The 23397-nt window shown below is 37.8% G+C and overlaps 1 protein-coding gene across 5 annotated transcripts in view; it reads left to right on the forward strand.

Moving 5' to 3' along the window:
• The window catches only part of CORIN (corin, serine peptidase), a 258226-nt gene that overhangs the window by 182702 nt on the left and 52127 nt on the right, over positions 1–23397 (forward strand). For 4 of the 5 annotated variants that reach the window (XM_060188101.1, XM_016184903.2, XM_060188099.1 and 1 more), the window contains 6 exons: positions 1537–1647; positions 4402–4518; positions 8291–8398; positions 16038–16269; positions 20965–21110; positions 22138–22245. In XM_060188101.1, the coding sequence (XP_060044084.1) occupies positions 1537–1647; positions 4402–4518; positions 8291–8398; positions 16038–16269; positions 20965–21110; positions 22138–22245 (822 nt within the window). The remainder of the gene's footprint in view (positions 1–1536; positions 1648–4401; positions 4519–8290; positions 8399–16037; positions 16270–20964; positions 21111–22137; positions 22246–23397) is intronic. The other variant, XM_060188100.1, reaches the window with a different exon arrangement.

Here is a 23397-nt window from a genome sequence, read left to right on the forward strand (position 1 = left end):
TGCCCTTCACTGCATCCATATCAATATTAGAAAATGCATTCATATACAAATCATTCTACCAGTTAGGGCAGAGAAATAAACGAGTTATCTTCTGGGACTGATCAGTCTTGGGACAAAGAATGTGTACATCAGAGAATTTATAGTTGGAAGAGGCCTTAGAGATCATAAAATATAACATCTCCTATTATTAATGAGATAACTGGAGAAAAGAGGAGAAAAATGTGGGAACTGGGGCAGAGAGAATTTGAGTGTAGTTGGTAGTCAGACAGCTCAGTGGCGAGGGCCAGAGTATACTTTGATGTGATAGAGAATAGTATTACGCTGCCAATACCCATGTCCAGTGGAGAAGTAATTACAGAAGCCAGACCTCCTACCTTCTGCACCCCCAAAACAATTTTGATCCATTCTTTCAGTGGGGGGGAGAAGTGATAGGAGAAAGAGGATAAGAGGGCTCTGAACCCAACTCCATCAGGACCCAGAGAGAGGAGGAAAAAGGGAGGGATATTAGATATAGTAATAGGGTTATGTGTACCTTGGAAGGGGGGAAAGAACTGGACCTGGAAGAAAAAGGAGGCAACTATGCACAAATATAGACAGATAGTTGTAGAGATGATGGTTAACCCGTGTGTGCAATCGGAAGTACTATGGTGGCTTGCAATGGAGGGATTGGGGATTCAGTACTCTAGTGGTGGGAACGGAACGGTGTAAAATTATACACCTATTGACATGTAATTTTGTAAATCAATGTTAAATCACTAATAAAACAAAATAAAAAAGAGAATGGTCTTGCTACTAAGTATCATAACTCTGAAGGTAGTTGAATATCATGAAGTTTGCGTTCAGAAAGTAACTTTATTCTTATCTAATAACAATAATTTTAACTTTCCTTTCGACCAGTCTACCCCAATCACCAATCACTGGCTAACTTTTATGTTCAGATATAAGATGAGAGGTGGATATCCAGGCAACACAATACCAGAATCCCCTCTTGTAACACTTCCATGTGGTATCAGGGCTAGAACCTAGGCCATATGTATGGCAAGCATATACCCCACTCAGTGAGTTATTTCTTGATCCCTATGTTTTTCTGAATCAGTATAAAAATTCATATTTTTCCTTTAACAGTGAATGAGAGAGAATGAGAACAGAACCTTGATCAGTGTCAGAAATTGAGCCAGGGTCTCTGAGAACTTTGGTATGCAAGTTGTAATCTTAACACTGAGCACAAGCTTTTCATAAGGCTAGGAAATGAATAAAAAAAGAACATACTTAGGAGTTATGAAAAAGTGAGACAGTTGCAATTCATCTGAAAACTGACAGTTCTCACTCCATACTGATGATGAACAATGGGCCATCATGCATTGGGTGGTAAGTGAAACACAGTAATTTTCATTGTGCCAGACCTCTTGGTCAAAATCATTCTTGAAGGTAATCTCACAATTGGAACAGACTCCCCACAATGGGAATTATGCCTCCACAAATTATGTGTTTGTCATGCTGGTTCTCTACAGCCTTGCAAATTTTCTTTTTATCCAGATTGCAATCCCACCAAGGAACATCGCTGTGGAGATGGGCGCTGCATCTCCATAGAATGGGTGTGTGACGGCGACCAGGACTGTGTGGATAAGTCTGATGAGGTCAATTGCTGTAAGTGCCCCAAAGATTTCTGTTTGGTTTCTTCTTCTGCTTCTGCCTATTTAGACAAATATCATTAAGACTTACTATCCAAACAATCTTCACAAGGAAATATTCTGATGACTTTCCTCTTACCCTATAAGGATGGTGATAGAGTGGTGAAAGGACAAGAAAAATGTACACCAATGGACTTCTATATCTCCCCATCTCCCCCAGGAAGTTCAAGCATGACTTGCATAATCTAGCTAGACAAGCGTCTGTTTGCTTTCCCATTGCTTTCTCTCGGCATTGACTTTGTCAACTGGCATGTCAGGATATGTCCACTCTGTTCACTGTGTCAAATAAATTAGGCCTCAGGCAATATTTTAGTTTGAATTCAATTGTGGGAAGGGCAAGATAGGCATTTCTTTGTTTGTTAATTTATATGACTGTTCTTTTATCAAAATAAAATTCATACTACATATATTTTATTTTTGCCTATAATTATAGAAAAAAAATTATCCGGTATCCTATCTATCTTTTTTCCAAAGACTGCAAGATTTTTCTTTTGCAAACAATACATGAATAGTTGTACCTCTGAGCAGGAGCTTCCAAATCTGTTCTCAGGCACTATTTGTGGGAATGAATGGAATGAGTCTCCAGAAAGAAGACAGGATGCATGTCCATGGAGTTATATGTGTAACTTTACAGCCTTGTGTGCTTCTGGCTGACTCAACAGTCTTTAAGTCACCTAGTTACTACATAATAAAATCAAACACAGTTATTAACTTCCTTACCCCAACAACTACATTATCCTTAATAGAGGATAATAAAATACTTGTACATAAGCACTTTTGTGTTGAAAAAGATTATTATTGATGTGAAAGAGTTATAGTCTGCATTTTATATTCATAAAATCTAAACCAATTAAACTTTTCAGCTTTTACTATATAACAAAAGTAAAAAAAATCAGGGAATAGATAGGATACCGGATATTTTTTTCCTATAATTATAGGCAAAAATAAAATATATGTAGTATGAATTTTATTTTGATAAAAGACCAGCCATATAAATTAATGAACAAAGAAATGCCTATCTTGCCCTTCCCACAATTGAATTCAAACTAATACATTGCCTGAGACCTAATTTATTTGACACAGTGGAACAGAGTGGACATATCCTGACTTTTCTGGGGGTAAATAATGACATGATACTGAAGCATAATGATATTGGTGTTGAGTTTTGACTCAAGAAGGAGGACCAGAACTCACTGAAGGCTGAGATCATATAAAAAATAAGGGCAGAAAAGTAGATCACTTGGACAGTGCACCTACTTCATCATGCATGAAACTCAGGTTTGAGTTTGGCCTCCTCTGCTTTAGAGGAGCTTTGACACTGTCGAGTCTTTACTTCTCTCTCTCTCTCTCTGCCTCTTTGCCCCTCCCTTTCTGTCTGAGAAAGTCCTGATGACAACAAAAACTTCCTACCAAATACCTCATGGAATGTGTTTCTGATGTTCTCAAAGACAATAGTGAAAGTACTTAAGACAACCTGTAGAATTCAACAGGCTTATGGTCACCAGGCAACCTTTTCAAATTGTCATCAATTGAAAGAAAGTTTTCAAAGAGTTTATTGTGTGTTGGTTCCTATGCAAGTTCTTTCACATGTATGATTTCATTAAGTCAGGCTACTGAAAAGTGAAATGGGGCCCGGACTCAGAAGCCTTTTACATTTGTATGACTTTGAGACAGATAATCAACTCACTTAGATTCAGTTTCCCTGTTCTAAATAATATTAATAATACCTACGTTGCAAATTTGTTTTGAGTAATTGTGCTTTGATATATTCCGTCCCTTCTTTTTTTTTTATTCCCACCAGGTATAATGCTGGGACTTGGTGCCTGCACGACAAATTCATCACTCCCATTGCCATTTTTTCCATATTTTTTTATTTGCTAGGACAGAGAGAAATTGAGACGAGAAAGTGAAATAGAAAGGAAGAGAGAGATAGACTTCTGAAGTACTGCTTCACTGCTCATGAAGCTTCTTTCTAGCGGGTGGGGAGTCGGTGCTTGCACTTGGGTCCTTCTTATGGTAACATGTAAACTCAAGCACATGTGTCAGCCCCAGCCCCTGTACTGTTCCTAGCATGTTAGTGTCATGTAGAGAGTATTTAATAATTTTTAGCTTTTCTTTTTAAATTTTTTAAATATTTATTTATTTCCCTTTTGTTGCCCTTTTTATTGTTGTTGTAGTTATTATTGTTGTTGTTATTGATGTCGTTGTTAGGACAGAGAGAAATGGAGAGAGGAGGGGAAGACAGCGAGAAGGAGAGAAAGACAGACACCTGCAGACCTGCTTCACTGCCTGTGAAGTGACTCCCCTGCAGGTGGGGAGCCGGGGGCTCAAACTGGGATCCCTTATACAGGTCCTTGCACTTCTCGCCTCGTGCCACGTGCGCTTAACCCGCTGCACTACCGCCTGACTCCCAGCTTTTCTAATTAGTCGGTGCTGCTATCATCATCAGTGTTATGGCCCAGTGTAACTATCAAGAAAAAAAATAATTTTTACTAATTATTGTTTAATTAGGGAAAGTTGACTGAAAACTTTTGCTTAAAAATAAAAACTTGGAATTAAAAAAAATAGAGACTCATTTGCTTACTCAAAGAATTCAGATATTCAGAATGCTGCATTTCATGATAATGTCTGAAATTGAAGTAGTTTATATGATTTGAAGGCTGAACTCAATACAAGTGAATAAAGGGAACATTATTTTGGCATTTCCTAGCCTGTCTCAGCCAGGGTCTGATGGAATGCAGAAATGGACAGTGTATCCCCAGCACTTTCTGGTGTGATGGAGATGAGGACTGCAAGGATGGAAGTGATGAGGAGAACTGCAGTGACAGTAAGTGTGTACTGCAACCCTTGCAATGGCCCTTACTCATGGTCTTTCTTTCTTTCTTTTTTAGGAAGAAAGAAAGCAAAAAAAAAATTGATATTACCAAGTGCTTTAGTAGAATTTCCACTAAACCAATTCCAGATTGCTTAATGCAGTGGTCCTCATAGCACTGATCAGAAAACACTTTCCGTTTGTGAAAAATATAATTATCAAGCAACTTATGCTGAAAAATTATTCCTAAGGGTAAAGAGTAAAGGCTAAATACTTAAACAACCTAGGCAAATTCAGCTAACTCTTTTATGGGAAAAGGCATATAAAGGGAAAAGCTTAGTATTCAATTAAATTAGATTAGATTCCAATTAGAAGGAATTGGCTTCTCAAATTAAATATAAGAGCTTCTCAAAATGACCATATTCTGAGAAATAGTTTAACGCCTCACATTACCAAGCAATAGACTTAAATACACTTTAAAACAAGAGTGATATCCATCTGTGAGGCTCAAGGAGGAACTATAAGTCAAATAAATGGGCTTTTAAAATGTGAGTATTTCTAGGTAGGAGAGGTAGCATATTAGTTATGCAGACAAACTCTCATGCCTGAGGTTCCAGGATCCCAGGTTCAATCCCCTGCATGATCATAAACTAGAGCTGAGAAGTGCTCTGGTAAAATAAAAATAAAATTAAATTAAAAAGTATTTCTGTCAGAAAAGAAACACCCAACCTGGTTATTTTAAGTCCCCTTTTGTGTTTTGTCTCACAGTACAGGGTTGGTAAGCTATCTGCTGACTAAAGAAACTGCCTTTGTTCGTGGGTATTCTTACCACCTGCCAATATACCTACTTATGATTAATGTGGTTGTGGGACTTCAGCTACCTAGGCTAAAGTTCCTATTCCGCTACTACTATCTGGTTGAATTTTTGTTCTGCTGCTACTATCTGGTTGAATTACTTAACCTCATCATGTCTTAGGTTTTGTGTAACATATGCCATGATAACTGCTTCATAGAGCTAGTATATAATATGATGATAGAGTGAAAGCATGTCTTGTTTTTACCTATAGTAGGCTAATGAGATTGGTCACCTACAGCTAAATTAGTGTTGTCATAATGAATAGCACTCCTTAGAATAACTTTAATGAAAAAGCATTGCAGAGCCAAAGGGAGAGACACTTAATAACAGATGAATTACTTTAAATATATTTGTGGAGTGCTTCACTCTACTAATTTGAAAATTCAGAGGAAATTCACTCCTAGATACAAATTATATGCATATCAATCTAGTACTTCTCTTTGGATCAGATTACCCTTTTTATATAATTCATCTCCATCTGAAATAACTTTCTTTATTATGTAAAGATTTACAAAATTCTTTGCATACATATATGACATATAAGAAAATCATGTGATGAGATCCATTGACCATAACATTTTAGTATCTTTATATTATTTTCTCTAATGAGCCCAACTTAATACATATGTATTATGGTGCTAATACAGGGCTGAACACTGGGAATTTGGAGGCAAGAAAAACAGTTGTTGGAGCTTGCACTCTCCTGGAGGAGAATGACACAAATGATTATACAAATTGGTATCTAATCACGAAAGTGACTTAGAACATGAAAGAAAATTCAGGGTGCCAGGGTGCCAGAGATGGAATGCATATTCTGGTGAAGGACCTCAGGAAAGTTTATGTGAGCGTGAGATATCAGAGTCAGAGCTGAAGAAGGGTTTAACAAAGGAACAATGTGGGTTAACAGAAAGCAGAGAACCACTTGGCCAAAGGTCCCATAGAGAGAGGGAGTAAGGTATGTAGGAGACTGGGAAGTGGTCATTGTGATTAGAGAAAAGAGAGTGGGGAAGGAGGCCTTACTTTAGAATAATCATCAGTTAGTCAGATAATTGTGATTGCAGCCTACTCTAGCCTAGGGAGGAAAGCAAGTGCCACTTGTTCAGCACTGTGGTCCTAATGAAGACCTGTTTCATTCCTTCACCTTTGCTTTCATCCCTCCTAGTTAATCTTCCCACTCTCCCTGGTAGCTTGAATTCCACTGACTCCAGTCTGTGAACTTGTATCCTAGGTCTTCGCATATTTCTCTTGTCTGCTTGGGAGACCCATCCTTCCCTTATTCTAACTAACCCCACCTGCCTGATCAACTCTTCTGAGAAGCTTTTCCCTTGTTGACCTGGCATTCTTCCACTCATGTAGCTTTACTATGACAATGATCACACAGCACTGTAGCATTCTGTCCATGATGAGATCCTAATTAGAATATAGCCATAATGTTCTTTTAATCTTTAAATGTTCAGTACTTAGCTTGTCATATAATTTATTATATAGCAGAAATTAAGAACACAAAAACACGTTATCTTGATTAAAAAAATAAAGAACACATGTTGTCTTGATAAAAAAAAATTTAAGAGATGAGCAGGGATAGATAGCATAATGGTTATGCCTCGGGCTCTGAAGTCCCAAATTCAGTCCCCCACCCCACCATAAACCAGAGCTGAGCAGTGTTCTGGTAAAAGTAAATAAGAAATTAAGCTCATGGAAATTACTCTGGCCTACTTTTAAAAAACAAGCTGCGGGAGTTGGGCTGTAGCGGGTTAAGCGCAGGTGGCACAAAGCACAAGGACCGGCATAAGGATCCCGGTTCGAACCCCGGCTCCCCACCTGCAGGGAAGTCGCTTCACAGGCGGTGAAGCAGGTCTGCAGGTGTCTGTCTTTCTCTCCTCCTCTCTGTCTTCCCCTCCTCTCTCCGTTTCTCTCTGTCCTATCCAACAACGACGACAACAACAATAATAACTACAACAATAAAACAACAAGGGCAACAAAAGGGAATAAATAAATAAAATAAAAATATTTAAAAAAGAAAAAAAATTGAAAAAAAACATTAAAAAAAACAAGATGCATGCTAATAAAAGAGATTTATTTTTGTAAGGCTCTGATACATATATCTATCTTTCTGCCTATCTATCCAATTTTTATACTTAAAAATGCTTTGTGAGATATTAGATTCCAGCTGATGTGTGTGAAAGTAATTGGCTGTAATAAGGAGAGATTAGGAAGAGCCTGGGCAGCAATTTATGATTTTATCCTTTTAATCTACAAATGACCAGGAAATCAGTCAGTAAAGTAATTTCCTCTCTACATAACTTAAGGAAAAGCCATTAAGTTGATGTTACTGCTGTCATTCACTTGGATACAAGGAACCCAGTTCTCAGGTCATCACAACTAAACCAACGATACTTTCCAAGGACATACAGAAAATAGGGAGAACAACTGCAAAAGACTTGTGACAAGAATCCTTATTGTATTGGTTTTGATGCCTTGTTACTTATTACTAGGGAAAGCATTGTCCTGAGAGGGAGAACTAGAGTTGGAAACAGATGAGTCTTCAAAATAATGACATTTCATAAGAAAAATTTCAGCATATTTATATTGATCTGTTCCCAAAGTCCTGCTTGAATTTGACTGTATCAAGTATCCACTCCCACATAAATATAAAATATTTCTTTTCTCATTAAAAGTAGTAACAATTTTTGTTTTTGCTTTTTTATTGTCTTTTCTTTTGATAGCTTACCTTTATTTTTTCATTCCTACAGAGTGCTTTTGAAATAATTTTTATATTTGGTTCAGCACATGTCCAATATTTTGGGAGAAATTGGAAGGAAATTAAAGTTTTGTCTTCCTTCAGACCCCTCAGCCTTTCTTGATCCTTTAGATCTTGGTGTAAGGAATTTACAGATGATGAAAGCAAATATGCCTTTCCCGTCTTTGTAGGTCAGACTCCATGTCAGGAAGGAGACCAAAGATGCCTCTACAATTCCTGCCTTGATTCATGTGGTGGTAGTTCTTTCTGTGACCCGAACACCAGTCTGAATAACTGTAGTAAGTACAGAAGCTGACACATGCAGTCACTGTGTCAGGATATGCATTCAGCTTTTTTATTTTGCACTGACATGAAAATGCTGAAGTTTGGAATCCCTCCAAAGAATATACATCTACTCTTTCTCCTTTCTTTTCTGCATGTGGTAGCAGAAAAGAAACAAAATGGTCTTAATTAACTTAAAACAGAAACAAATGTGTCATTGTGAATGGGTCATAAATCCACATTGCTTAATATCATTACCATTACTTTTGACTCAACATCAGCTTCTATATATTATTTTCTTGGCTCCATCTGCAGGCAGATGCTATCTTTCTTCCCTTTTAAAGCTTAGTTTCAAGAATGGAAACTTTATCCAAGAACTATGAAGTTCAACTAAACAGCCACATAAAACATTTGGTAATCTATTATTTGAATAAAATGTTACTCTCACATTTCCAGGAACTTTGCTGACCAATAATGATCCTGTAGCCAGTACTTTAACTTGTTTCAATGACAGTCTAATAGCTTTAAGTGGTGTAAGCAGGTGACTCCCTCTAAACTAGCTTTCAGGAGAACGAATTATTATGAACAAGAGCAAAGAAAACTAGACTCATGGGAAATTTTAAATGACTTGGACACACACACACACACACACACACACACACACACACACACTGATGTCTTTTGGTGATCTCTTAACTCGTGCTCTTTCAAATTCTTCTCAGTTTTCACCTTTTATGATTAACTTTTGACTTCACCTTCACCTTGAGTATTGAAATATGAGACTTTCATCGTCACAAGGGTTCAACTTCCTAACACGCATCTCCTCATTGAAAGCCATTGAAATCTGCAATGTTGAAAGACTGAAGGGTTTGAATATTTGTATTTTTTATATTACTGAGGGCATTAACGGTTTACTGTGTACTCATTGACACACGGGTACAGGTTCATTATGTATTACAACCCTCAAGTTCTCTTTCACCCAGCCTCCCACCTCTTCCCTAGAGTCTTTGACTTTGATGCAATACACCGTGTTCAGTCCACATTGCACTTTGTGCTCTCCCTCCCTGTCCATATATAACATTAAGTCCCACTTCTAAGTGAGATAATTCAGTATTTATACTTCTCCTTTGGCTTATTTCATTTGACATTATATCTTCAAGACTATCCAAACTTATGTAAAGGAGATGACTTCATCATTTTAACAGCTGTGTAGTATTCCATCTTATATATATTCCACAATTTTTTTAGCCACTCATCTGACATTGGACATCTGGGTTGCTTTCATTTCTGACTCTTACAAATTGTGCTGCTATGAACACAGGTATTCATAGATTTTTTTCTGATGGGTTTTTTTTCTTTTTTTCTTCCTTTGGCTAAATCCCCAGGAAAATTGCTGGGTCATAGGGTAGGTCCATTTCTAGTGTTCTGAAAAATATCTAGACTGCTTTCCACACTAGTTGGACCATTTTACACTCCCACCAGCAGTGCAGAAGTGTCCTTTTCCCCCCACATTCTCTCCAAAATTTGTTGTTTCTGGTTTTTCTGGTGTATGACATTCTCACAGGTATAAAGTGTTATCTCACTGTTGTCTTTATTTGCCTTTCTCTAATGTTCAATGACTTTGAGCACCTTCTCATATATCTGTTGGCCCTCTGGATCTCTTGGTGAAATTTCTATCCTAGTCCTCACCCTATTTTCTAATGGGGTTTCTTGTTTTGGTTTGTTTGTTTTGTTTTGTGTGCTAAGTTTATTGATCTCTTTACGTCCTTTTATTTTCTGCTCTTTGGGGGTCTGAATTTACAGCTTTCTGGGTCACCATAGAGTTTATAGCAGTAAACACTAGGATCTTGGAGGTTGGAAAGGGAAGTTAGACTGGAAAGGAGTGCAAGGAGGCTGTCAGTTGAAAATTCCAACTAAAAGAATTCTTTACTTACTTTAATGAGCACTCATTATTCACTGAAAGCACAATGACCAGATTTCGTCTTTTTCCCATGAGACAATTGTTCTTATTTGTCTGACCACTAAGAAACACTGCCATTTTTACTCATTCTAAACTGATTAATAAGGTGCGTGTATGTGTATGTGTGCGTGTGTGTGTGTGTGTGTGTGTGTGTGTGTGTGATATACACATATGTATATCTCTTATTTCACTTCAATGATCTTTCAATCTGCTAGGAACTTTTTCAGGATTATTTACTTACTTCATCTTAAACTCAGGATAAATAATTTTGAATAGTGATAGTGATAGTGTTGCCTCAATGACATTATTAAAGTTGGGAGTGTTGTCTGACAAGAGTGGCAGTTATTATTAGACTCCAGTTGAAAGGACCATATTTGTGCCAAATTGAAGTGGGGATTAATTGTGCCTATTCTATCCTATTTTCTCTACATTTGAAATACACACAGGCAACCAATATTTGTAACATACCTACATACATAGTCTTCTAGATATTGGGATGGGCACTGGAATCTTTGATAGAGATAGTTCCACTCTTCCTGAAGATAATGTCTCAGTGTGGGGAAATGTACTGCTGGCTTCCCACTCATATATCATACTCTGTTTTTGTTTTTGTGTTCTTTGAATAGGCTCAGTTTCCCTAGCATCTCACTATTTCATCAGCTTCTCCTCACTCACCATACATATTCTGGCCAGGTCCTCTCTATGGCTATAAAGCAAACATGTGGACGTCTCCTCTTTCTGAGTGTTTGGCACTAGGCTAGAAGTTGGTCCTTCCTCTTTTCTGTATTACTAAAAGAAACGATGGACATGTCTTATTTTCACTTGCAAATAAAGATGTTCTTTATTTGTCAATAAAATAAACGGTGTGTCAATGTTTGATTCTCTGCAAATACAGGCACTTTACAGAGAGAAAACACTATATATTTGAACATGTGGTTGTTTATTTCAAGGTCCTTGCCATTATCAATGAGTTGCTACTTGGGTTCTGAGCCATAGCTTCACAGAACCCCCCCTCCCCCTTTCTCTGATTCTGTGCCAATAGAGGTGTTTAAAGTACAGTGGAGTCAGCTTCTCACTGGAGTTGCTTGGAGTCAATAAATGGGAGAGAGAAATGGGAAGACCTCAACTATGATACTTAAGGTGTTGTATACACTTAAGTAATACAACTTTTTTAAGGATAAGGAAGTGAAAACTGAAAAATCAGTATTTATTAGGTGGGGGAGACTGATAGAAGACAACGTATGAGGAAGAACTTGAGGGGTGTCTGGCAAAGTTCATTTTTTTGATCTGGGTGGGTGATAGTTACCAGATTTCCCTCTATCTCAAATAATGATAGAGAGATGCCAGGCAATGGCACACTGGGTAGAACACATTACCATGCACAAGGTCCTGGGTTCAAGCCAGGAGGGAAGCTTCATGAGTGTTGGCAGTGCTACAGGTCTCTCTCCTTCTCTATCTCCCATTTCCCTCTTACTTTTCTCTTTATCTATTAAAACAAACAAACAAAAAGACTGCCAGGAATGGTGGAGTCCTTCTCAGGCCCCAGGCCCCAAGCCCCAGCAATAACTCTGGTGGCAGTATGAATGAATAAATAAAGACATAAAATAATGATAAAGGTTTAGATCTTGAGGTAAAGATAAATTTTAGGATACTATATATGCCAAACTGATATTGAAAAGCCTTTTAATATATAGTTTACATGAGTTTTATCACAAGGAAGTAACATAATTTACTTACTAAAAAAAAAAGTCTTGTTCAGACATTGAAAGGTAGAATGTTATTAAGATTCCATCAGAATCCTTTGGTTCAGCATTTAAATTGAATGTCATGTATGTTCAGGACACTGCTAGTTGCTGCATCAGACTTGTGTGGAAACAGCCCTGTGAAAACTTAACATCCGTATGTGTTTGGGATGTGGCTGCCCTCTAGTGGTTTTACAAATCAGGACTGTATGAGTGCAGTGCTTAAGACAAAAAGCTTATTGATACTATAAATCATAGAATTTGAGGTTGGTAGCTATCTTGAGCATTTATCTTGATTATCAATCTGGAAAGAATGTCTTATATGAAGAAATGAAACACAAGATTCATTTGGCCTTATCACATTCAATAAAGATCTCCAGAATAATATATGGCCATACCTTAATCCTTTCATCTCCCTGGACTCTGAAACACTTAAAACTTAGTCAAAAGTGATACATCCTCTGCACATCAAAAGATTAAAAAAAATTGTATTTGATCTGCCTGTTAATCTTCTAAAAGAAATATACTAATAAAAAGTTAAAAAATTGACAAAGCGGTAGAGGATGCAAAAAAGCATATATGAAGGAAAACAGACTGCAGCAGCAGTGTGTGTGCGTGCATGATCCCATTTCCTTGTAAAGCTGTAAACGTAATATGTCAAGATATTACAACCAATGTAAATTACAAGTTATCAAATTCATATACTTCTACTTTAGTAAATCGAACAAATACAGGCTCTGTCTATAGAGATGAGAGCTCATATTTGTAGATACGGTGCGTGGAAGGATTCACACACCTTTGTTCATTTTGAAATAGGTGAGACAAAGGAGGTTGGAGGTTGTATCATTTTTATTGTTGTAAAGAAAGTGTGTTTTTGGAATCTGGGCACTGACATACTCGGTTGAGTGCACACGTTACCAGTGGGCAAGGACCCAGGTTCGAGCTCCCACTCCCCTGTGGGGTAGATACTTCACAAGCAGTGAAACAGGCCCCTCCCCTCTCAGTTTATCTCTATCCCATCAAGTACAAAATAGAAAGGAAAAAAATGACTTCTGAGAGTAATAGACTTATAGTGCCAACACCAAGTCCCAGCATCAGCCCAGTGGCAATAAAACAAACAAACAAAAAGAATTTTTTTTTTTTGGTGTATTGCACCAAAGTGAAAGTCTCTGAGATTTGGGGAGGATTCTGGAACATGATGGCAGAGGAGGACCTAGTAGGGGTTGTATTACTATGTGAGAATGTTACACATGTACAAACTATTTTAATTTACTGTCTACTGTAAACCATTAATCCCCCAACAAAGAAATTTTCTAAAAAGAATGTATATTTTTAAATTTACTTATTCCCTTTTGTTGCCCTTGTTGTTTTATTGTTGTAGTTATTATTGTTGTAGTCATTGTTGGATAGGACAGAGAGAAATGGAGAGAAGAGGGGAAGATAGAGAGGGGAGAGAAAGCTAGATACCTGCAGACCTGCTTCACCCTTGTAAAGCGACTCCCCTGCAGGCGGGGAGCCAGGGGCTCGAACCGGGATCCTTAGTCCGGTCCTTGCGCTTTGTGCCACCTGTGCTTAACCCGCTGCACTATCGCCCGACTCCCAGAATGTGTATTTTTTATAACCCAAATTCAAAACATTTAAGTTCTACTCATTTTCCACAAAGTAAAAGAAGTGATAAACTAAATCAACCCCGTATTAGTTCTTTCTTTTTTCTCCATCCTGGTCTCATCTTCAAATTTATGCCAACTTTACAGTGTTCCTTTCTCCCAGTAAAATGAGAGTCTTGTTATGCTTGATACATCAGACTTTTAACCTACCAGCATCAGATTCCTTAGCAAAACAATCTCTGAAAAGCCCTCAGATTTTTTTAGCCTGGGAGCTGGTCTCAAAGCTGTTTTAATATTTCACCTTGCACTTTGCTGCTGATCTATTTGCAAGACTCTGCTTCTTAGACAAATAATTAAATTTAATCTAGATAATTATGCTTAATAAGGCTTGGAATTTTAGGTCAGTCTGGACTAAATCTACTAAGACATCTGCTTCATTATCTCTCTCACCTCCGGGAATACAGCGTCACTGTGTCCAACAGAGATGAACAAGAGCACTTTTCTATTACAGTCTCCTCCCCCCCAATCTTTCTAAACCCCAATCATCCTAGGAAGTCTTCCTGAACTGCTTCACCACGTGTCTTTCGACTCCTGGCAATTTGCTCAACACCACCATCTTCACCTCTCCACTCTCCTAGAGCTACACTACCACTGTGTCCTTCTTTCTAAGAAGATTATCTTGGAGTGCCTCAATGACAAACTATTTTTCATTATTTTCCTACTTTAAGTGCCTAAATTAGGATAGTTTTGCCTTCTCCCTCCCCAACCTTCACTTTCATCGTCTTGATGCTATGCTAGGTATAGATTTGAGACTTTAAAATCTAGTCTTATTTCTCAAAAATTTAAGAATTTGTAGGAGATGGCAAGTAAATAAATAGTATTGTAGAGAGCAAGGAGTGTAAGGGGGGCAGTATGCCCATGACAGCCAGTGGCTACTTCTACTGGGAATGGTCGAAGACTTTTTCAGGAAGACTCCCTGAAAAAGGTGCTTTTGAGGAGTGCAACAAGATCAGGAGGAGCTAGCTTGGTTGGATGATGGGAAAGGATTATGCCAGGCAGTGAATGCTATTCTGAATTTGAGGTCATAATTACAGTCATTTTAAGAGATGAGAGTAAAGAAAAGCTAAAGGGCACACTAAGGCATAACATTCTTTTTTTTGCCTCCAGGGTTATCGCTGGGGCTTGGTGCCTGCACTAGGAAACCACTGCTCCTGGAGGCTATTTTTTCCCCTTTTGTTGACCTTGTTTATTATTGTTGTTGTTGTTATTGCTATCATTGTTGTTGGATAGGACAGAGAGAAATCGAGAGAAGAGGAGAGGACAGAGAGAGGGAGAGAAAGATAGAAACCTGCAGACCTGCTTCACCTTCTGTGAAGCGACTCCCACCCACCCACCCCGCAGATGGGAAACCGGGGACTCAAACTGGGATCCTTATGCCGGTCCTTGCACTTCGCGCCATGTGCGCGTAACCCGCTGTGCCACCGCCTGGACCCCAGGCATATAATTCTTAAGATAATAGGTGTCACTGAAAAAACAAATGTTGATGGGGTTGGTTTAGGTGATGATACTAAGAAGCTCAGTGATGGACGGAGTGTGAAATTGTCTTGGATGCCAAGTTAAAGAGTTAGGATTTTGTCTCAGGGACAATGAATATTCACAAATAGTAAACTCTGTTCCCCAAAATGATAACCTAATATTTTAATTCATTGTTTCAATAAAACATGCAGAAAAAGCCACCTAACTGCATAGCTATCAGAATTCATTGACTTTTTGTAATAACTCAGAAAATAGTGAAGGATATACTAGCTTAGAATAAATAAATAAATAAATAAGAGCTAGAAGATGATTTACTAGATAGAGCATGTGCTTTGCCACTTATGAGGCCAGGGTTCAGACCCCCATGCCACACAGCAAGTGCTAGGGCACTGGAGGAGTCTCTAGTATTGTGGTATCTCTCATACTCTTTCTTTCTGAAATAGTAAGAATGAAGACGTCTGGAAGTGCTTTAGGCTCCAACTCCTCGAAAGTAGTAATAAGTAAGAAAGCAAATTAGAGTAAAAGGAATCACTAAAAAAATAATTACCTTCATGTAAGTTTAACCAAAGGGAGAAATGAAAAACATGTATTCGGGGTATTTTGTTGGTAGCTAATACAAAAAAAGGGATTTTGGTTTGGCACTGAATTTACCAAATTATTTATTTTTGAAGGCAATATTACCTACAGTTGAGTCTTAACTGCTCTAAATAAGGAGGTTATACTAGAATTTAATTTTATAAGTTTTTAAGAAATTGTTTAACATGTGAAATTTACATGTATTTGTATATCTGTATGTGTGCTTTCTTGCTAGGTCAATGTGAACCAATTACGTTGGAGCTCTGCATGAATTTGCCCTACAATTATACACAGTATCCAAATTACCTTGGACATAGGACTCAGAATGAAGCATCTATCAGTTGGGAATCCTCTCTTTTCCCTGCACTTGTTCAGACCAACTGTTACAAGTACCTCATGTTTTTTGCTTGCACCATCTTGGTACCAAAGTGTGATGTGAATACAAGTCAGCGTATCCCTCCTTGCAGGTAATGCAGTAAAGGTAACCCCTAAGTATCCTAACTTTAACCCAGGGAGAATTAAAGAAATAAAAATGAAGTTTTGAATTTCAGCGAAGTAAACAAGGTTATGGAGCTCTATATTTAAAAAATTATACATCCAAAAGGTAAAACTATGGAAATTAAAAAATCAATCTTTGAGTAAAAATTCATTGCTCAGATACCATGCAAAGGAAATAGATATATGACTACCTTTGGTAATAAATAGTATATGCATTTCAGTCAAATAATATTGTGTATGTTTCACTTTGGTGGATAAAGAAGTGTTAAAAGTGTGAGTGAACCCAAGAACCTCTCATCCCTATCTGCACCAGAGGGGAGGGGAACTTCACAAGCAGTGAAGCCGTGATTCAGGTGTCTCCTCTCTTCTTGTCTTCTTTCCCTCTCCACTTCTCCTTATTTCTGTCAAATTAAAAAAATTAAGAAAAAAAGGCCACCAGGAGTTGTGGATTCTTCATGTAGTCACTGAGCCCCAGCAATAATCCTCCTGCCCAAAATACATTCATCCATCCATCCATCCATCCATCCATCCATCCATCCATCCATACACACATAACAGTGAGCAGAAAGGGTATATTTATACTTCTCTGACAGCAGTGAGGTATTTCAGTACTGCCTTCTACTGGCACGCATAAAGGGAATTAGAAAAGAATTCCCTGAATGAGACATAATACTAACTTTCTAAGTTGGCTAGGGTTAGCCTTATCCGATATTTTCCTAACTACTTCTGTGAAGTATATGACAAATTCAAAGGGACAGCTTGATTTAGGATTTGAGTGCTAACGTCTAGGTTAAGAATATTACTCTGGTTCAAATTCTGACTCTGCTGTAGCTGCTGTGTAGCCTGAAACAGATTCCTCAGTCTCTTTTTGATTTGGTTCCTTTATCTGTAAGGTCAGGATAGTAGTGTTGTGGTTGGATTGAGTTATTTTAAGAAAAAGTGAATGTGAATAAATGTAAAATGTTTCTGATTGATTGTAAATCCTGAATAATCAATAGTCTAGTGGCAGTTTGGCTTCTCTTCTGTTTATATCCTGGACTTGAAGTTGTAGTAAGAGACTGTACATAGAAGATGACTATCACAGAAGTGGACTTCTGCTCCCTTCAGTGCTGTTTTCTGTCAAGGGGTGAATATACAGATGTGCTTGTCTACATGTAAGCGGTAACTATGGAAACCATATGTTGGAATAAGAAGTCACCTTAAAGCTTTAAGAAAAAGCAGTAATATCAATATAGGAGGCAGATGGGAAAACAATCAGCTGCACCAAATGTCAAATGGATAACAAGATAGGGGCAGGAAACAACATTTCAAAAGAATTTTCCAATTTATAAATTGTAAAAATAGAATCAAATTTACTGTTGGCTTAGATACAACTGATTATGGAAAGTCCTATTAAATGCCCTTTTATTTTTATGCTACCAGGGCTTTGCTGCAGATTCATGTTTGTATGATTTCACCACTCCCCATGAATTTTTTTTCAGAGAGAGAGAGAGAGAGAGAGAGAGAGAGAGAGAGAGATGGAGAGAGGAGTTACTACAGCACTGCTTCTCTGCTTGTGAAACTTCCCATTTGCTTAGTGGTCCTAGGTTTTCAGGTATCTCCCACTCCCACCCCCAGTTATTTGTTAATAGACTAGTAATAATAAAACATGAACCAATTTGGGACCAGGTGTGGTATACCTTGTTGAGCACACACATTACCATGCACAAGGACCCAGGTTCAAGCCCTTGGCCCCCACATACAAGGGTGAAGTGGAGCAGCTGGTGTCTCTTGACCTCTCTACCCCTCTAATTCCTCTCTCAATTTCTCTAGGTTTCTAGGTAAATAAATAAAATAAAAATATTTAAAAAACATGAACCAATTTTTTTTCCGTCCGGGGTTATTGCTGGGCTCGGTGCCTGCACCATGAATCCACCGCTCCTGGAAGCCATCTTCTCCCCCTTTTGTTGCCCTTGTTGTTGTAGCCTCTTTGTGGTTATTATTATTACCATTGTTGACGTTGTTCGTTGTTGGATAGGACAGAGAGAAATGGAAAGAGATGGGGAAGACAGAGAGGGGGAGAGAAAGACACCTGCAGACCTGCTTCACCGCCTGTGAAGCGACTCCCCTGCAGGTGGGGTGCAGGGGGCTGGAACCGGGATCCTTAAGCCGGTCCTTGCGCTTTGCGCCACGTGTGCTTAACCCACTGCGCCACTGCCTGACCCCCAACATGAACCAATTTTATGTTGAGAATATATTCCTGAATCTCCTCCTACTTTTGCTAAGTAACATAAATAATAGTGACTAATTACTTTTTAAAAATATCTTTATTTATTTATTGGATAGAGACAGCCAGATATCGAGAGGGAAGGGAGAGATGGAGAGAGAGAGATAGGGAGACAGACAGAGAGACACCAATAGACCTGCTTCACCACTCATGAAGCTTTCCCCCTTCAAATGGGGACCAGGGGCTTGAACCCAGGTCCTTGTGCATTTTAATGTGCATTTATATAGGTGCACCACCACCTGGCCCCTAGTAACTAATTACTTTTAGTAGTGCTTAACAATTATCTGTATTTTATTGTCCTGTCATGGGTAAGTAATTCATTTTCTAATATTCTCTGGAACAAGTTTACATTCATATATAATTTATAATCTGGGGCTTAAGATTCATATTAAAATACATAAAATGGAACTAACTGAAATGTTTTCCAATCAACATTTTGGTGATTTTCTTTTAAACGTTCTAGTCTAAGTTTATATACACATTTCTCATTTTTGTAGAATTTTACATTTTAATACTTTTATAAGAGAACACTTTATAGTATGATAAGAATAACATCCTAATACAGTCACAAAGTGATGCATAGTTACTTCTGCCAAACCTGTGTATTCACCTTAAAATTTAAAGTTTAAATTATAAGTCTGAGAAATCTAACATCAAGTCCTTACAATGTTCTCTTTAGGGTAGTTCTTTGGTGGGTGAGCCTCCTATCATGAGGGCTGCTGTCAGTGGCTGAGCACCATACAGATTATGGGAAAATAGTGCCCCTGTAGTTATAGTGCTGCATCTGATATTATTTTCATTTTATAGAAAAAAAAAAAGAACAGGCAGTGTTAGAATCAGTTGTACAGACTTTATATAAAGTAGGCTTCTTAAAACAGCAACATTAATTAAACTATATTTTTTAATAAATATGCAATAAAGGCTGATCAACCCAAGATTTTTTTTTCTCCTTACAAGAGCACTGCTCAGGTCTGCCTTATGTTGGTGCTGGAGATTGGACCTGGAACCCTTGGTGCCTCAGGCATAGATGTCTTTTTACAATAATCCTCACCAGCTCAACAAAAACTCACTGATTACTGAATTTTACATATACTTGCCAGGGGAGATAGCATAATAGTTAAACAAACAGATTCTTATGCCTGAAGCTCCCAACTCCCAAGTTCAATCTTTCACATCACCATAAGTCAGAGGTGAGCTGTGCTCTGGGAAAAACAAAACAAAACAAAACAAACAAACAAACAAAACCCACCATTTTTTGCCAAACCAATATGGTAGCACCATGCCTTTGCTCCCTAAATTCCTCAGCTGCACTAGCATCAAGTTACATCTATTTTGTTCAGACTTATGTATAGACAGAACTTTCTCTGAAATTTCCCCATTCGGCTGTTAGCCATTCCCTTCCCACTTCTGGTCAGACAGGAAATGACTTTTCTGAAAGGCCTGCACCATAGTATCTTTTAAAAAAGAAAATTTTATTGAAATTAACTTACAGTTTAAGGTTCATAACTTTTGAGAAATATGGACATGTTGGGAAAAAATATATGTGAAATTTGCCTGGGAACTTTGTTACATCTGTTCCCTTCTCCTCAGCCCCCCACCCTGGGGCTTCAGAACTATGTAGCTAATTTCTTGATAATGTATTGAGGAGGCTGAGTGGTGGCAAGCCCAGTTAATGACACACAGTACTAAAAACAAGGACCCACACAAGGACCCAGGTTCAAGCCCCTGGCAGCACACCTGCAGGGGGAACACCTCACAAACAGCAAAGCAAGTCTGCAGCTATCTCTCTGTCTCTCCCGTTCCTACCCCCCCTCTCAATTTCGTTTTATCCTATCAAATAAAATGGAAAAAAATGACCTCTAGGAGCAGTGGATTCATAGTCCTAGCACCAAACCCCAGCGATAACCCTGGAGGCAAAAGAAAAAAAAAGATAATATATATTAAGGAAAAATTAGTCTTTTCCCCACAGGGATCAAAGAACTCTTCTGTGAGACATGCTGATACCATCTATTAAAAAGTATCTGGGGTACAGGGGGCCAGGCAGTGACACATGCAGTTGAGTGCCCATGTTATCAGGCACAAGGACCTGGGTTCAAGCCCCCAGTTCCCATCTGCAGGGTAGAAGTTTTACAAGTGGTGAAGCAGTGCTACAGGTGTCTCTCTCTATCTCCTCTTTTCCTCTCAACTTGTCTCTGTCCTGTCAAATACTGTTCTTTTTGTATAAATATTTTTCTTTTCCAAACACATTTGTGTGTTCATCTATATATCGGTAGCATGCACACACACGTACACACAGCCCCACACCAACATGTAACTTAAGTCCTATATGCATTTCTGACATCAACCTCACATGTAGCTATTTCTGCTTTTTAAAGTTTAGTCTTTCTTACTTTTTTAGAGTGCTATGTGAACACTCCAAAGAACGCTGCGAGTCTGTTCTTGGGATTGTGGGCCTACAGTGGCCTGAAGATACAGATTGCAATCAATTTCCAGAAGAAAGTTCAGATAATGAAACCTGCTTAATGCCTGGTGAAGATGTGGAAGGTTTATATTTTAATTTTTATATTTTGATTACACTGGGGGTATTTCACATGGATTAATAGGTTAATTTTATTTTTCTAAGTTTCTGTTACTATTTTTCTACTTCTTTGCCAACTAGGTTACATAGACAAATTAATCTATGGCCTTTATTACATTAAAGAATCTGACACTTATCTGTTGCCATTGTCTGCATTTTAAAAATGAATTGCAGTGATGAATTTAATATTCCATTTATTTATTTGATCCACACTGAACTCACAAATTCTGTGATATATGGATACCACTGTCATGGTTTGAGTCCTGAAGGTAATGGTGGACATCAAGCCTTGGCTCTTTTAAGTACAAAGTATTTGGAGGCCTTGGCAATATGGAATCATCAGGTAAAGAAAGGAAATTCAGAACCTGCCACCAGGTGTAAAGACTAAAGTGAGAACAATTTTGACATGGTAACAACTGCTGGGTAGTTAACTCTACAGTTCATTTCGGTCTCCAAAAATTGTACATTAGTCTGTACACTCAGAAAGACAATTCATTGCTGAGAAGCATAAAGATACTAAACTTATCTGAAGAGATGTTGCCAGCTTGATGAAAAATGCTTGTATGCAAATAAAAGAAAACCATGTTAACGTTGGCAGTTTGGGCTGTGTGGAAGAGCAACTGTATCTTCAGTAATGGCAGCTCAGCTGTACCCCAGTGTAAATATATAAATTGGATAATGGTTCTGAATTTCCTTCCTTTCTTCATTCCTTTCTTTCTTTCTTTCTTTCTTTCTTTCTTTCTTTCTTTCTTTCTTTCTTTCTCTCTTTCTCTCTTTCTCTTTCTGTCTTTCCATCTTTCCCTTCCTTCCCATTCCTTTTCTTTCTTCTTTCTTTTTCTAGAACAATGCTCAGTTGTGGCTTATAGTGGAATAGGTTATTGAACCTGGCACTTTGGAACCTCATGCATTGTTCTTTTTTGCATAACTATTATGCTATTTCCCCTACCTTGATCCTGCATTTTCAACAATAATATAGTCTGTTGTTTTTAACAGAATGTTCACCTAGTCACTTCAAGTGCAGGTCTGGACGGTGTGTTCTGGCTTCCAGAAGATGTGATGGTCAAGCTGATTGTGATGATGACAGTGATGAAGAAAACTGTGGTATGTATGTGAAATGACATTCATTGAATGTACAGTACTGAATAGTTCAGGTAAGGGGCTGTACTAAAAAAGTCAACTGTTCACTAATTATGAAACAAATTATCAAACAAGACATTAATTGTTAGGTGTTTTCCCATTAACTCTGTTGACTTTACCTTGTTATTCCTTTTGTGACCTTGATGATATATATATATATATGGAAACCCTGAATAAAAGTTATTTTTATTATTAAAGCTATAAAATAGTTACCTGCTTTAAAGTGAAGGTGGTGGTGCCTTTGCATTTGATTTCCATGTTAAATAGGCATATAGATAAACAAAAAAAGAGTTCAGGTTCTAACATTCACATTGAATTAAGAATCATTCTCATGTCCTCTCTAATTTTTGTCTCTGTTGACAAAGTATAAAACTCTACCTGACATTTCTCCCTTTGAGCTTCAGAATTACCAATGGGAAGACTAGAAATGTAATAGTAATTTAAGTGGAGCTAATTTCCATTTTATTTCCCTGCAAACCTCTGTATTTGGAAATGCACAATGTGTCAGGGAATATAAAATGAATAATATTATTTCCTATGCATTATCCTGTAGAGTAAAGCAAAATGATTGAAGGGCTATCTGTAGAATTGTTTGATTGTGATTATTTGCTTATTTTTGCTCTTAAAAATTGACATTTTCTGTCACTAAATGAAAGTAAGGCAGTACATCTTTTGAAATAATTTTATTCTTTTGACCTTTGGCATATAAAATATTGCCTTGTTCACCAAAATTAATTTTCCATAGTAGACACTGCCCTTCTAGTCTAGACAAAATGTCACAGACAATCTTCTGAAATGCTATCAACTACTCTAAATATGGGCAAGTGTATCTTCTAACAAATTAGAGCTGTCAGGATGATAGTACAATGGCCAGGGAAAATTTTGTTATCGAAGAACATACAGCGCTACTGTTGTTTGCTTGTTTGTGGTCTTGAGACAAAAAGACTAAATCAGACTCATTGAATATACCACATATAAGTGATTTCTTGAGACTATTGAATTTCTTGACTGATCTGTGACTTTGATGTGTTATGGTAGTCTGGGGGTGTAGTTTAAAATAGATTATTTTAGATGGCTCCAAGAATTTACATGATTTCCTGTTTGGGAGACTTCTAA

Source organism: Erinaceus europaeus, chromosome 3 (assembly GCF_950295315.1).
Source record: "Erinaceus europaeus chromosome 3, mEriEur2.1, whole genome shotgun sequence".
In the NCBI taxonomy this organism is placed as follows: domain Eukaryota; kingdom Metazoa; phylum Chordata; class Mammalia; order Eulipotyphla; family Erinaceidae; genus Erinaceus; species Erinaceus europaeus.